General features: G+C 54.9%; 2 protein-coding genes across 3 annotated transcripts in view; one reads left to right on the forward strand and one right to left on the reverse strand.

Annotated features, from left to right (window-relative positions):
- The first annotated feature begins 629 nt into the window (after window positions 1–629).
- Window positions 630–4,147, forward strand: DNASE1 (deoxyribonuclease 1). 2 transcript variants are annotated; one of them, XM_033101386.1, is made up of 9 exons: window positions 630–934; window positions 1,380–1,527; window positions 1,842–1,930; window positions 2,085–2,168; window positions 2,459–2,574; window positions 2,791–2,903; window positions 2,985–3,139; window positions 3,492–3,585; window positions 3,798–4,147. In XM_033101386.1, exons 2-9 carry the CDS (start codon window positions 1,381–1,383, stop codon window positions 3,849–3,851), a joined length of 852 nt encoding a protein of 283 aa, XP_032957277.1. In that variant the 5' UTR covers window positions 630–934; window position 1,380; the 3' UTR covers window positions 3,852–4,147. The 2 variants fall into 2 exon arrangements, with proteins under 2 accessions (XP_032957277.1, XP_032957276.1); XM_033101385.1 differs by having other exon boundaries at window positions 634–934; window positions 3,492–3,588.
- TRAP1 (TNF receptor associated protein 1) overlaps window positions 4,093–16,118 on the reverse strand; it is a 41,121-nt gene continuing 29,095 nt past the window's right edge. Inside the window, exons 9-18 of the mRNA XM_033101382.1 lie at window positions 15,458–15,613; window positions 13,996–14,116; window positions 13,294–13,363; window positions 9,655–9,802; window positions 7,639–7,824; window positions 7,099–7,237; window positions 6,627–6,712; window positions 5,045–5,190; window positions 4,549–4,621; window positions 4,093–4,354 (exon numbers count right to left, since the gene is read on the reverse strand). Of these exons, the coding sequence (XP_032957273.1) occupies window positions 4,253–4,354; window positions 4,549–4,621; window positions 5,045–5,190; window positions 6,627–6,712; window positions 7,099–7,237; window positions 7,639–7,824; window positions 9,655–9,802; window positions 13,294–13,363; window positions 13,996–14,116; window positions 15,458–15,613 (1,227 nt within the window). The 3' untranslated portion in view covers window positions 4,093–4,252. The remainder of the gene's footprint in view (window positions 4,355–4,548; window positions 4,622–5,044; window positions 5,191–6,626; window positions 6,713–7,098; window positions 7,238–7,638; window positions 7,825–9,654; window positions 9,803–13,293; window positions 13,364–13,995; window positions 14,117–15,457; window positions 15,614–16,118) is intronic.

The raw sequence follows: 16,118 nt of genomic DNA on the forward strand, positions 1-16,118 counted from the left end.
ATGAATACTAATGAGAAAGTCAAAGATTCCAAAAAGAAAGGACTGGACCAGGACCTGTCATGGACCCTCAGCTGCTGCCTGACAGTGTCCTTGTGACTCGGTCACTCAGGTCACCTGTGCCTGGAACGCACAGGCTCTCATCTGCCTCAAGAAGGCTCCCTACTGTCCTGCTGGTAACCGAGGTGGGTCCTCCAGTCCCCGCCCATTCCTGGCACCCAAGCCCTGCAGCCCCCAATGCTGCATGCACTCCATAAAGAACCCCAACTTCTAGCCAAGTTGCCCACAGCCCCCCCCCCCCCCCGCTGATGGATTAAGCAACAGGTGTTGGGGTTAGTGAAAGACCTGGTGTGGTCCTGGGCCACAAAGCAGCCACCATGGGCTCCGTCTGCAACATGCTATGTGGGTTGTCTGGCCTTGGCTACTGGCTCCAAGGTCATGGCACATCCTGCAGATGGGACGGCAGCCAGGGCCCTGCCCTCCAGCACACACCTGCTCCCCATCCCTGGGAGAACACCATTTGTGAAGGACACACAGGCCTGTGGCCCTATTATTAGATTTTTTAAAACCAAGTGCAAATATTATCAGGTGCCCTTTTTATAGCAGCCAGAACCTGTTGAAATAAACACATGCCAACCACTCACCTGTGTGGAAAAGCAACACAGGCAGCATAATTGTTCTGCGTCCTCTAGGTGATGCCCAGGGAAAGGTCATAGCCGCCTTAAACCTTTAAAACCCTAGGCGGGACGAGCATTCCGTGTCGGAGTTCAGAGCTGCAGCAACCCTGCATGGGCCTTTCAGCCGTGCTTAATAGAATTCCCTTTGTAATTTAGTTTTTCTTTTCTCAAAGCTTCAAAGGAAGAAAACTGATATCAAAGAATATCAACTCCAGGTTCTTAGCAGAATTCCCAGTGTCTTTGCAGAAGTCACATTTCAGGTGAGTGCGTCTGGTGCCCCAAGAGCTGTGACTTGTGGCCCGTTGGAGGGTGGGCACCAAGTCCGAAGGTCCAGCGGGGTCCCTCTGGGTGACTGTGGCCAAGCTGGCAAGAGCCTGACCAGTCCTTGCTGGGTGGGTGCCTGCAATAGGGAAGGCAGTGAGCCACTGTCCCACCACCAGTGCCAGGGGCCTCCTCAAGCTCGCAACCCTCACAGGGGCTTGTCTTCTGGTGGGTAGAGGGGTGAGAAATTGTGGGGTCCCTTCCTTGGTGCTGGTGTCTGGCTCTCTGGATGCTGATGAGAGCGGAGGCTCAGCCTGGCTGCTCAGCACGGCCCAGAGACAGTTAACTCAGCCATGGGCTCTACCAGCTCCAACCGGCTGGACTCGGAAGACGGGGCACTGTCTCTGCTATCCCAGACGCACAATGCAAATGTCCCTCCTCCAGAATGAAGGGTACCAGGCTGATGGGGGCGCTGCTTACCCTGGCTGGTGTGCTGAATGTGGCCCTGTCCCTGAGAATAGCAGCATTCAACATCCAGACTTTCGGGGAGACCAAGATGTCCAATGCCACCCTCTCCAACTACATTGTGCAGGTAGATCCAGGCCAGCCTGTCCCCAAGGAACCCCAGGGAGGGGGTGGTCTAATAGGCCCTGGGAACACTGGGTCAGCGGTCAGTCCTGAGTGTGCTCAGACTCCCAGAACTCTGTTCTCAGCCACCCAGTTAACTCAGTGGGACAGGGCCCTTGTCACTGCCGTGGCCGACAGCATCAGGCTGCAGGCAAACTGATGTGCTAGTTCCCTGGGCAACAGCAGCTCGGCTCTTGCAGGGCCCTGGAGCAGGCAGGGCCCGGGCACCTCAGTCTCTACCCAGCCGCCCGCTCAGCACTGCCGTGGCTCCTTCCGTAGATCCTGATTCGCTACGACATTGTCGTGATCCAGGAGGTCCGAGACAGCCACCTGACGGCCGTGGGGAAGCTGCTGGACAGACTCAATCAGTGGGTGACAGTGGCAGGGGTTTGGGGAGGCTTGTGGGGATGGTGATCATCCCTTCAGGACACGGTGCCACTTCGGCTAGGCCCCCGGGACACTGAGTGGGCAGCAGGACGTTCCCGGTGGGTCCCCTGACTGGAACATGTTTCCTCAATCCAGGGATGACCCCAACACCTATGAGTATGTGGTCAGCGAGCCGCTGGGCCGCAGCAGCTACAAGGAGCGCTACCTCTTTCTGTTCAGGTAAAGCCCAGTCACCGAGATGGGCCATCTCTTACGAGGGCGCCGGCAGAAGGGTGTGTGTGTGTGTGGTGGTGGTGTGTGTCCCCGGCCCCCTCCTCCAGGTGTAGGGGCAGCTGCTGCACCTCAAGGTCTCACTGCCCAGGCAGAGGCAGGAGGACGTGGGCGGGCGCTCCGGGCTGGTGTGTCTGTGTGATGTCCGAGCTCAGACCGGCCCCGCCTGCAGCAGCAGGCGCGTGTAGCGGTGAGGCAGCACCGCCAGCCCAGGTTCACCACCCTCTGGTCTCCCGCAGACCTGACCAGGTGTCTGTGCTGGACCACTACCAGTATGACGACGGCTGCGAGCCCTGCGGGAACGACACCTTTAGCCGAGAGCCAGCCATTGTCAAGTTCTCCTCACCGTTTACCCGTGAGTGCTGGGCAGGAGCAGGCGGTGGGGACCACAACACATGCTGCCCCCACCACCCCAAGTGCTTTGGACTTTTGTTGAAGTTACTTAGGAAAACGTCCACCCCCTGGGGACTGTCTTGTGTCCTCTGCCCCAGCAACAAACACAAGACTGAGCTGGGCTGACACACAGCCCAGGCCTGCCCCCCAACCTGGCTTAGCACAACCTTCTCTGCAGAGGTCAAGGAGTTTGCCATCGTCCCCCTGCACGCGTCCCCGCTGGATGCAGTGGCTGAGATCGACTCTCTCTACGACGTATATGAGGATGTCCGGCAGAAGTGGGACATGGAGGTGAGCCCCCCGGCTACATTGTGGATTGGCTTCGGGGGCCCCTGTTCTGTCCCTGGGCCAACCGGCTGTGTCTCCCGGTAGGACATCATGTTGATGGGTGATTTCAATGCTGGCTGCAGCTACGTGACCTCTTCGCACTGGTCGTCCATCCGCCTGCGCACGAGCCCTGCCTTCCAGTGGCTGATTCCTGACACCGCCGATACCACGGTGACATCCACGTACTGTGCCTATGACAGGTGAGCAGGGTCTGCAGACCCAGGGTAGGGATGGGGGAACCTCCATGAACAGCCATGACTTGTCTAGGCCCAGCTTCAACAATGGGTCCCAAGACCTTCAGGATACACTCACCCTCCCGAGATTTAGTCCACTCGGGAAATGGGGAAACACATTTAGGGATAACTTGGTGCTGGTTCTCTGAACAGTCTCAGTATACAGGTCACGCAGACCCGAGTCTGGCCAGTCCCGGGCCCAGGGGGCCCCTTCTCTGGGCAGTGACACCCAGGGCCAGACAGGAGCTGGGGAACGTGCTGGGATCTGAGGTTTAGGGTACACGGAGCTAAGGGGACCTTGTCATGTCTGGTGCTGCAGGATCGTGGTTGCTGGGACTCTGCTCCAACAGGCCATCGTTCCCGACTCAGCTGTTCCCTTTGACTTCCAAGCTGCATATGGACTGAGCATCCAGGTTGTACGTGATTAGCTAAGGGGACTGGGGCGCAGGGGTGGAGTGATCTGAACCCACGGGACTTCACTACTTTATTCGTTGACTTGAAAGAGCCACTTGTCCATGGCAGCCGCTTCCCAGGCAGATGTGACAGAGCGCAGTGCCTGGGTGTAAGAGCTGGTCAGCTCGACCTGGCCCTCGGCGTACTGCTCACTGCATGTTTCTCTCCACAGGCCCAAGCCATCAGCGACCATTACCCGGTGGAGGTGAGGCTGAAGAGAGCCTGATGAGCGGTTCCCGGGGCCCTGGCTGGTGACCTCTAGCATGTGGCTGCTCCTGTTGTCACATTTAGGTTATGGGAACAGAGTTTAGGAAACCAGTGCCGAGTTCCCTGAGCACAGGGCCAGTACCCCCGCCCCCATGAGCTTGAGGAAGGGGACACAAGGCAGGCTTTTTCTTGTTGTGCCTGCTTCCATTACAAGCATGACGCTGTGTCCTACCTTATAAATCTGCACAAAAAGCTTAACATTTAGATTAAGAAATACCTTTTAATTTAAATAAAGCTCAAAAGGTGGTATTGTCATTGGTGGCATCCAGTCATTCCTTCCTGCTCTCTGGCACCTCTTCCCACCGCAGAGGCACAGCGTCCCGTGGTCACGCCCCCGGGACCACGGCGCAGCCCCTGCCATCAGCGTCGCTCCAGGGCCTTGACAAGCAGGTGGTTCAGGCGGCCCACCATGGCTCGGGGGTCATCCACCAGCCCTGCTGTGATCATGGCGTTCTCATAGATCTGCAAGGCAGAGGGTCACTTCTTTACTGGGAGGGAGGCCCCATCCTAGTTCCAACTCGGGGACATTTTAACAGAAGAATGAACAGGTTTTTAGAGGAACCTGTGCTGTCCCACCTCAAAGGAAGACGCAGGCTTGCACAACAGGCAGCCTGGCGCCTCTGTTCTTGCTGTCAGCCTCTCTCCAGGAGACTCACCTGATCGATGAGCAGCTGGGCCAGCTCGGGCTCAGTCTCTCGCAGCTGACTGAGCTTTTTGATCAGTGTGTGCCTGCAACAGAAACCCCCCGACGTTAGCTCAGAGCTGTGCATCTAGCACAAGGGCCTCCAACTTCTGAGCTGTGGAAAGTTATCAGGACATTCAAAAAACTGTGATAGGACAGTCCAATATGAGAAAAGAAGGCACATAAAAATTAGAAAGACACTATAAATGGTCACTGACAGATAATGATCATATACCCAGAAAACCCAATAGCTTTGATATTAGAAAATGCAGCAAGTGCCAACATTAAAATAAACCAAATACTACTAAAAGAAAATATATGAACCCACGTGTGTTTGTTCTTAGCGAAGTAGACCATAATTAAAGGTGAAATTTTCCCTCAATCCATACATTTAATATGATTACACTAAATCTTGAATTTTATACCTAAACCATCTGATGGAAAGGCTCGCCGCGGGGCGGCAGCCGTACCTGGGGTTGATCTCCAGCGTGGGCTGTAAGAGCTGAGCTCGCTCCTCCTGGGTCTTAGCCAGCTGCTGCATGCGTAGGAAGTGCCGTGCCGCCCCCATCTCCAGCACCGTGATCATGGCAGGGTGGGTGTCCAGTCGAAGAGTCACCTGTAAGCAAGACCGGGGACCTGGGCTGAGGGAGTCCTGAGCAGGTGTGAAGCCCCCCCCAGACGACAAGGGAGAACACAGGTCTCCAGGGACGAGCCCACCCCCAGTCACCCACTAACCTGAACCGCTGCCTCGCACCAACTTCCTGCAACAGCATCCTGCTTGGGGACGACTCCTATCCCCCAAAGCCACCAGTTCCTAATGTGTCAGCTACAGTCCAAGGTCTATGTTGCCAGGTGTCATCTGCCCCTCTCTCCTCCACGGGCCACTGCCCCGTCCTACAGGGACCATCTGAGGCCCGCAGGCCGGTCGGCAGTCCCTTCCCTGAACCCCGCCCTTCCTGACTGCCCCAGCCTCCTGCAGCAGCCCTCACGCTCACACCTGTGGTCCCTCTGCCTGACTTCCTCAGCGGTCACAACACCTTCCTGGGGCAGGCCCACCTTCCCCTCCGCCCACCCACGGGCTTGGGGCCTCAGTCACACCAGCGATTCTACTGGGCCTGCTGGGCCCACACACGCCCTTCCTGTGGTACCGAGAAGAACCTAAGCTGCAACTCAAACCCCAGCTCCAGGACGTTCTAGTTGCGTGATCTGGGGACGTGCTGTCTCCTCTCCTCTCCTCCATAGGATGGGGATAATTCTACCTCCCTCATCGCGCCCAAGGCTTACATGAGTCCCCATTGTAAAGCACCGCACAGGGAATGTGTCACACACAAGTCCCAGCTGCACACCTTGGTTCTCGATGCTCCCTGCCAGGAGCCCCTCTTTTGACCTGTGTCCACCCCTCATCCCCCCGAGTCCCGCTGTGACCTCCAGTAAAGCCACCTGGGTCCGCCCTCCTCTGCTCTTAGCCACATGCATCCTGCATACCTGCCTGTCCCTTAGGGCCACTCCTGGACTGTCCCTGAGCCAGTAACCCTACAATGGACAACTGTTCTCTGGAGGCTGACCTGGACCGGTTGGTTCCTAGCTCTGAAGCCCCCCCACCATCCCCAAGAACCCAAGCTAGACCATAAGCTCCCCAAGGGTTGGGGTGGAACCCCTTATGTCCTGGGCCACCACAGCTCCTCTGGAGCCTGGACCAGAACAACTCTGGGGTGGCCATGTGGGGACCTCTCTTCTCTGCTTTTATCTGCTCACCAGGCCCTTGGCTGCTCACCTTTCCCTTTCTTGGTTCCTACCTGCTCTACAAAGTGGAGGAAACGGGCCAGCTGAGCCCACCTGTCCTGCCCCAGCAACACCCCTGGTCACAGTGGCCGCACACATCTAAGCATACACACAAAAGCAGCAGCGACAAGCCTGGCCTGATTGCCCCCACGTACCACGGCATCAACCGCCAGTGGGAGAACTCCCACCGAGCCAGCAACTCAGAGCCAACTGGCTGGCCAGCTATGTGGTTACTGGAGCCATGGGGGTCGGGGGTGGCCTTCTGCTCACCTTCACGTTGGTGACACGTGACCCTAGTGCATTTCTCATCCAGGCCATCAGGTCCTCTGCCTCTTTCTCTGACAGGCGGTCATCAGCTTGAGGAGAAAAGTAAGTGAGCTCAGAGGCAGTTCACAACTCCCATCTCATTCCCACTGCGGGGCTTGAAATGTCACTGTCACAATGCCAAGTTTCCAGCAGGCTCCTCCCACCCCACCCCCAGGCCTCTGGCACAAAAGACAGAAGCCATTAAAGATGCTTTCCACCTAAAATTCAGATAAAATTGGGCCTCAGAAGGGCACTTTTGGTTGCCCCGAGGCCCATATAATTTTTACTTTAAAAAGACACTCGAAAACCCCTATAAACCCACGTTGCAGGAAAGAGGCCCTGCCGCAAACAGTGGCAGCCCCGGGCCATCCCGGCCTCACCTGCGTCCTCAGGCCGCCACCCACACCTGTGCCCAGAGAGAAGGGAAAGAACCGACCTGGGGACCCATCCTCGAACTTCTCCTCTTTGTAGTGATCAATGACGATGTCTGTTTCCACAGAAATCAGCTTCTTCTTGTCAAACTCACGCAGATGGAGCAAGGTCAGCTCATCAAACTGCTCGTAGCAGAAGAGAACCTGCGAAGGCCCAAAAACGTCGGTCAGGCCTGCAGAAGACTCCGCCCATGACAGACGGTCACGGAGGTGAAGGCTGCGGGCTGGGCCCTGAGTCCTGGAAGAGCCGCATGGGATGCTGGGGCTTCCTGGGCCTTGTAGGTGACGCGGGTTACCTGGTGGTGCTGAGGGAGGCTCTGCTTATGCCTTAGCAGAGGAACAACGGCTCTGCTTACAGGGAAACCCATTACCTCCTACAGAGACACACAAACTACTCCCTGCTTGGCTCTCCCAGGTCCAGGCCTTGGGCACATTCAGCCGTTTTCCACTAAGCAGAGACCCTCCGTCAGGACTCAGAGCCTGCCGTGTCCTCTAACTTGGCCCCCACAGCCCGCTGGGGCTGGCCCGTCCCGTCGCTCACCCACCTCCATGTTTTTCTGCTTCATGGCCTCGTAGTAGGGTGAGTGCTCAGCCAGGTGCCGGTTGGGGGTGCACAGGTAGTAGATGTTACGAGTGCCGGCCTGCATGCGGCTGGCGTAGTCCATGAGACTGGTCAGCTGCCCGGCGGGCAGGGCCGAGGACTCGTATCGCAGCAGCTTCGCAATATCCTCCTGCAGACAGACAAAGGTCCTGGCTCTGAAAGCCTCCAGAGCAGCTGAACACAGACTGGGGAGCATATGGCCAGAGGGAGGAGAGGCTCTGCTGGCCTCACACCCGGCGGGTGGGCCCACCGTGTTCTACAGCCGGGAGGCTCCCCGGAGGCCTGGCTCCGCCTCCAGGCCACGGGACTCTCGTGGTGCCCAGCAGGTCCCACATCAAACGTGCAGGGCGTCTCAGAGAGCACCTTCCACCCCGTGTGGCCCAGGGCCTCATGGAGCAGGGCTTCCTGGGCAAGCTGTGAGCCCCAGGAGTGGCCAGACCCTCTCTGAGGCAGAGACCGGTCCTGGACTCAGTGCCCTCCCTTGGTCCCTAGTCACAGTGGGCTCGTGGACAGGTGTCAAGTCCACATTTCCCAGCATCCTCCAACAAGGTGCCAGTCCTGGCCAATGGGGTGCAAGTGAAGGCTGTGTGTGCAACTTGGAGAACAGGCCCTTAAAGGAGGGGCCTGCCCTTCCCATCAGCTGAAACGCTCTGCGACTGCTACAGCCGTCCTGACTGCTGGTGGCAGCTGCCTGGTGAGGACAGACGAGCACCAAGACGCCAGGGGCCTCGGTCCCTGACGCCACCCGTCTGGACGTGACCTGAGACATAAACTCTGCCTCCTCGACGCCATCGATTCATCAACAAGCACAGCACAGACAAGCGGTGGGGACACGGGAGGGGTGGGCGCACCCAGAGGGCTAGGTCCAGATGAGAGAGTGACGGGATGGAGATGACAGGTGGACAGAAGGCGGACAGAGAGGGCAAAAACAAGGATGTGGGACCCACCTGGCGAGTCTTCCTGACCCAGACCCTCAGCTTGTGCTCACGTCCCAGTTATGGTCCCCATTACCAAATAGGAACACACTGAGTTTACTATTAGAAAGGCCTTAGAAAAGCCTCTGGCATGAGGTGAACACCACCTAAGTGCTGTTAAGCAGAACTAGGATCAATGAGTATGAGGGGCCAGGTTACCGGGCCTGTGCCTGCAGCAGTGTGAGTCTGTCTGCCAACCACCAGCAGTGGGGGTGGGGGCCCGGGAAGAGGCAGGCTGGGAGCCTCCGCACGCACGGCGCCCTGGTCCCAACGGCTGAAGAACCCCTGGGGACCCCTCCTTCCTTGTTACTGTTCTGGAGCAAAAGATGAAACCCTGGCACCGAGACTGACTGCTTAATGGGACAGATGTCTTTTTGGGTGATGAAAATGTTTTGGAACTAGACAGAGGTGGTGGGCGCACAACTTGTGAATGTACTAAATACCCCTGAATTATGCAGTTTAATAGGGCGAATTTTATGGGATGTGAATTATGTTGTGATTTAAAAATGGCCAAAAAATGTTTATGGGACTATCATATTGTTTTTAAGTAATGCTGCACAATGAACTGAACTCCGGCCCCAGCGGCACCGTGTCAAAGGACTTCCACCAGTCATACAATGAACATGCCCTGACTACACACAGCTGTACCTGCCTGCTCCCACCACTGTGCTCCCCTGAGCCCCCTGAACCCTTGTGGGAGGAGACAGAGCGCGCGCTCCTTCCTTCCAGCCTCAGGCAAGGGGATGATGGGAGAGGATACTCATGTGGGACAAAGGGTGAGAAGGATCCCGAAGGCAGTGCTGGGCCTGCTTGGCCCCCAGCAGACGTCCAGGGGCCGTAGGCAGCATTTACTGACCCCCAGGCAGTAGTGGCTGGGGTGCCCGGTTAGGCCACTGGTTACGTACCAGGAAGCTCAAGTTTCTGGATTCCACCAGCTTCTACAGCCCAAGGCAACCCACAGAAAGGCCCAGAAACCCAGACCCTACCTTGACTTCCTGCTCAGCAGTGGTCACAATTCCCTCCCTCATGAACAAGCCGTAGTCTTCAAAAAACTTGGCATATTTCTCAGAGTCTTTTTTACTCTGGTCAATGAAGAATTTTATTAGCCTCTGCTGTAGAACGTCCCGGAGTTTCCTACAGAACAGAAATGCATTTATCATGAACAAGCAACTTTTATGAAACATTATACTAATGGCCAAAAAGATATGAAAAAATGTTCAGCTCCACCAACAATCAAAGAAATGAGAATAACACACCATTTTGGCCAAATTAAAAAAGAAGCATAAACATCAAATACACACACACACACACACACACACATACATACACATTCACACACACATATACTATATAACATATATAGTATATCTATTCTGTTACATGTTATATATTATATACATGTATTATATGTGTTATATATACATAAAATATATATATAGTCATGGGAGATGGAGTACAACAGGGAATATAGTCAATGGAATTGTAACAGCTATATTCAGTGTCAGAGGGGTAGTAGATTGGGGGGGTTATCACTTTGTGAGGGGTGTAAATGTCTATTACATTGTTTCGTACACCTGAAACTAAAGAAAAAAAATTTATTTAAAAAAAAAAAGTAAAATATGAAGCAAAAGAAGGGTGACCCTTGGCAAACACTAGGTAGGAAGACATGCGCCCCCTAGAGGCAGGAATTCGAAGCGACAGCCCTTTGTGGAGGACAACTAAGAACCCGTCCTGGATGGTTCTAACAGTAGAGGTTACACCCTGGGAAATACCATGAGACACCAAGACTTCCCGACCAGGAGTTTCACTGCAGCACATCAAACGGAAGACAATCATGAACCACCTCAATGCTCAACAGGAGAGAATAGGTTGAAATGAAACATGGAAAACTGCACAGCCATTAAAAATCACATCCTCTAACGACCCTTAATGACATGAGGAAGTATCCTGTGTCGAAAGAAAACGACAACAATCCCAATATGGATAAATTACCATGTACGGATAGTGCATATACATGAAAGACTACATATACTTTCTGTACATTGTCGTTTTTCATAATTGGAGTCAATACTGTATACACAATATACACACTAACGGGTTTATACTGGACACTGCACACTACAAATCTACAAAATTGGGATTTTGTGGATCAGGGTGTTGACTTTAGCATTAAATTCTGAGCAACCTGGAATCCTTTCGTGGTGCATACAGATACCAAGTCACCCCAGTGTATACCTTAAATAGCTTACAATTTTATGTCAATTGTACCTCCTTTAAAGTTGAAATTTTAAAAAGTTAATAAAAAATTATGTTCAATGTAAAAAGTAAAAAGAACCATTTGAAAATTTTGAGCAACCTTATTAGTGGGATTAGGAGTATTCTTATTTCCTTAATGTTTTGCCTTTCCTTTAAAAAATCAAATTACCATGTATTTCCTTAATAATGCAGGGTAGGGGAGCAATACTGTTTAGCATTTATTTAAGCTTTCCTCTCCCACTCCCGTCCTGATGACTGACCTTTCAGCCATGGGGGGAATGGGACAGGGCCGCACCCGCAGGGGCCACAGCAGCCCCAGGAGGGCGTCCCCGTGGGTCTGGGATGTGGGAGCCTAGTGGGGGCGTCCAGGCTGAGGGTAGCAGGCAGCCCATGTGTGGAGTCAGAGCCCCAGTGGGTAAAGGGGGGACCCACGTGGCAGGAGGGCAGTGCTGACGGCAAGCTGGTTACATGGAGGGGGGCTGGTCAAAGGTAACACTGGAAGGATACTGAGGCCGATTTCTCATGGTCAGAGGGAGCAAATGCGGAAGGGGCCAGAATAGGAAGTCTGGTGGTGCTGGGTAGTACTGGGTGATCTCAGCGGATACAGAAACAGGTGTGGATGCAGGTGCACGCACGTGCTCACATTGCCCTGCTCTGTCCCCTCAGAGGGCCTGGGAGAAGTGACAGTCCAGCAGCGATGGCATTATGCACCCAGACCGTGGCTTAATACCACTCACTATTCACAGGAAGCCCGGCTCCTTGGAGGAATGAATAATTCCAGGGCTAGGAAATGACACAAGCAAAACACAAGTGAGCCTGAAAGACCTTGTGCCAGAAGTGGAGCCTGATGGGGACATGTCAGAGGGCTCAGAAGTCAGCCTGAGGGGGCACCCACTGGCTAAATCGGGGACAGTTCGGCAATCAATCAATCAATCGTGACAGTAACCACTGAATAAAACAGGAAATCAGTTCATACAAATTATAGATATTAAAAAATAACACATAAATGGACACACTGAAAATTTGACAAAGCAACACGCATTCACATAGCCACAAAATATCACCCCACATATGATGTGCTAATTACAAGGTGAAGAGTGCATCCACACAGAGAAGGCTGGCAGACACCCCCTTCATCAAGTGTCAATGTGCAAGTCACAGTCACAGGACACTTAAATGCAGGCCCCCCTGACAGGATGTCGTCATTTTGTGCTATTCGGCCCCTAAGCACGAGGAAATGTCAGAAAACCCAAACCAAGGGACAGACTACAAAGTCACTTAGCCTGGGACTTTCAAAAGCATCCAGGTCATGAAAGGCAGAAAAAGACTCAAACTCGGCCGGCCTGAAGCGGGCTAGAGAGACAGCGAAAGGCACGTGTGACTCTGGCCTGGCCCCTCTTGCTCCAAACAACGTGACGGCACAAGTGATGTCATTTGGAGACAGTGGTGGTGTTACACCAGTCATCTCCCTGAGTGGAGGCTGCACTGCAGCCGGGGGACAATGTCCTCGTTTGTCACAAATCTACCCGAAGATATTTGGGGAAGATGGGGCGTCATGCAGACAACTTCCTCACAAAGGGTTCAGAGAGAAAAAAGTACACTGTACACATTTCCACCGTTTTTATGAATGTATGATGCTTTCAAACACTTCATTTACGGCTCTTTCCTCATCAAGACGAGTCTCAGACAGACAATCTAGTCCTTAAAAGCCACAGGCAGCAATGAAGTGGCGGGACACACCCTGCCTGGTCTCGGTGTTGGGGACAGAACGTATGCCTGCGGTCAGAAAACGGGGGGGCAAGTACAGGTTCACTCAGTGATTGGCGGGACCTCTCTGTAACTCGGTTTCCGCAGCCATCACATGGGGACTTCGTGGTCCCCACCTCAGAGGACTCCGAGGGCTGTATATGAAGGCTCAGAAAATGTCTGGGTGAGAACAAACACGCGGTCACGGGAACTACTGCTACAATCAAGACTGGAACACGAGAGCCGCAGCCAGCTCAGCCCACAGGGGTCCCAAGAGCGACATCTCCCAGAGGGTCTGGTGCCCGGCCCTTGCCTCCTTCACACTGTCAGTGACCTTCCGGGACCAACGTCAGACGTTACCCTTGCTCTGTGGCTGTCCTTCACCTTGCCCACCCCAGACAGCATGCCTGGGCTCTCATCTGTGCTCACCCTGGGGTCGGGTGGCAGAGGCTGGCCAAGGGAGGAAACACATCCCAGCACCGGCAATAATGTTCCTCAGTGGGTCAGTCCCCAAGGACTATTTATAAAAATGTGCAGCAAAAGCCCATGTGACCTGCACGCATCCGCCAAGCTCACTGCAGGTCTCAGCAGGTGCCCACGCCCCTCCCTGCCCGGCGGCTTACCTGATCAGAGCACTCTCCTGGAGGAGCTCCCGGCTGAGATTCAGGGGGATATCCTCACTGTCTACCACACCTTAGTGAGACACAGGCCGTCAGGACCCCGCAGAGCCCTCTGCTTCCCTCCAGGGTTCCAATCTCCCTCGCAGCCCACATGACATCAAACCACACGAGGGTCCGAGGGAAGGACAGAGGGAAGAGACTCAGCGGGACATCACTGCCCCCACCCCTGCAGGTCCTGACGTCCTAGAATCTACGCAGACAGCCTAGGTCAGGGCACGTGATCAGAAGAAAAGCAGGTTAAGGCCACGAGCCTTTGCCAGGGAAGCATCTAAGATTTCAGCATCCGTCTGACACTCTGCAAACCACTTCCTGGATTTTATGTCATGGGTATCTTGCACTTTAGTGTGCTATGACGAATGCAAAGGTTTACATGCTGAGTTCTTTATTAAACTGTCATCTCACTCAAATGCAAGGCAATTCTTTTATATCTTTAAACACTAGAAGAACTCAATGCAAACATGTCCATCTGACCCCCTCCCCGAAAATCAAGCAAGGCCAGTGTCTGGGGGGCTCTGTGACCCCCAGCCGGGGCTGCTCCCCTGACCCTACACTAATGCAGTCCGGCACCCGGCCACCCGTAGGGAGCCCCCCCATCTGGGGCTACGGGCCTTCAGCCCACATGCGGAGCACGGCGTCGCCCAGTACCTCGAATGAAGCGCAGCCATTTGGGCAGCACGTCGGTGGCCTTGGTCTGGATGAGAACTTTGCGGCTGTAGAGCGAGACGCTGGAGCTCAGCTCCCGGCTCACATCAAACATGGATGGTTTCTGGAGATGAGGAAACAGCAGTGTCAGAACCCATAGAACCTACCAGGTCACGGGGGAGCCCTGGGGAGAACTCTGAGAACCACCCTTCCCAACGCTGGGCCTGGACTGGGAGTTATGGGGTGGACGTGCGGTGCTCCAGAGGCAGAGGGGCCAGGCCAGGAGACCACCCATGTCTGTTGTTTAGAAGCCCAGGGAGGATCCCACACAATGGCTTTCAGGGGGGCCTGCGCTGGGCAGTTGCTGCCCTGCCCAATCCACTCCCCCTGAAAAAGGAATACTTGCATGAACAGAACCAAACCTGCTAGGGGTCAGGGGTCGGCCAACTATAACCCACAGGCCAAATCTGGCTCGTCACCTGGTTTGTGTAACCTAGGATGGCTTTTCCATTGTTAAATGGTTGGAAAAAAGCAAAAGGACATTTCATGGTATGTGAAACGTAAATTCGTGTCTACAGCATCCTGGACCACAGCTCCGCTCATCGGTTTGGTGAGGCCCGCGGTGCTTTCGTGCCACAGCGGCAGAGCTCCGGGGCTGTGCGTGGCCGGCGCAGCCCAAAGCAGCCCGTCTGGCCTCCACACGGACGCCTGCCGATCCCTGCTCCAAACCATGCTCTCAACCTGCAGTTTGCACCCGTATCACACTGGGACCTTGCTCAATAGGAAACTGATTCAGGAGGTCCTGGGGGCCAACATTCTGCCTTCCTAACAAGTTCCGGGCGACACGGGTGCCGCCGGTGTGCAGTGCACAGTGACGAGGTGGAGAACAGCCCTTTCCAAGGCAGGTCACGGGAGGGGCGCTAAGAGGCTCCAGTCAGATGAAGCCAGGAGGCTTGGTCCAGGCCTGAGCAGGTCTCTCTGTTGCAGACTTCGTCAGAGCCTTCAGTGAGTTGCCGTGAGGCGGGAAGTCTTGGGGGTGGGAGGAACGGAAGTACGAGAGCGCACAACTCATCTGAGCATCGCAGAACCCCACCCCACTGCAGGGCTTGGGAACGCGCTTGCTGGAGACAGAGGCTGCTCCAGGGACCCTCCCTGCAGGCACTGTGAGCCAGCACCCCGTTTACAAAAGCCCAGGCCTGCACGGCCCAACATCTCTGCTCCCCGCAAAGACGCCCTGCAAAAACACTCCCTGCCTTAAAACTCTGCGCTCACCCACCCAGAGGCATAGGTTTTTCTTTCACTATGATGCTGCCAACTTCCGTTTTGTGATGTTTGTGCTAAACTGTCACCACTGTCACCATTCGGGGAAAGTGCCTCTGGTGATGGAAAATGTACCCGCTCAGGGAGCTGCAGACGAGCCCGCAGCCCCTGCTCCCTGAGGGCGGCTGGTGGGGCCTGTGCTCACCATTTCCGGCACATAGAAGATGCTGCGGATGTTGAGAGGGGCATCTGTCTTGTAGTGCAGGGTGTAGCGGGGCTTGTCATGGGCCTGCGCAATGTAGCGGTAGAACTCCTCGTGTTGCCACTCGCCCACGTCCTTTGGGTCCATCATCCAGACGGCCTGGAAATGGAGATCCACGAGGCATGTTATGTTTCAGTCGCAGCCCCCCAGCCACACCTGGAGTTGAGCTGCTGGCCTTGTGGCGCCTGGGTGCTGGTGGGCTGGGGACTGGCTTCCTGGGACAGACTAGGGCGGTGGCCTAAAGCACAAGCCTCCAGTCCCACCAGCTCCAGTGCTGGGGGAAGGGGTATCCCAGAACAGATAGGGGTGGGGGTCACGGAGAGCCACACAAGGGCTCTGAGAATAAGTGCCTCCTCCCAGTGAAGTGTCCAAAAGGGCCAACCGGCAGGCAGCATCTGGACGAGCCCACAAGACATCACGAATACTGGAGATCGATGGGCAAAGGGATAAAGAAACAGGGTCCACCCTTCGATGGACTATCATTCAGCCATAAAAAGGAAGGGAGCACTGATACGTGCTACACATGGTGCACCTTGAAGGCACTGTTGTACGAGGCCGGACACAGAGGCCACGCTGGTGTGAAAGGTCCAGAAGTGGCCAATCC

Source organism: Rhinolophus ferrumequinum, assembly GCF_004115265.2.
Source record: "Rhinolophus ferrumequinum isolate MPI-CBG mRhiFer1 chromosome 15 unlocalized genomic scaffold, mRhiFer1_v1.p scaffold_54_arrow_ctg1_1, whole genome shotgun sequence".
Taxonomy (NCBI): Eukaryota; Metazoa; Chordata; class Mammalia; order Chiroptera; family Rhinolophidae; genus Rhinolophus; species Rhinolophus ferrumequinum.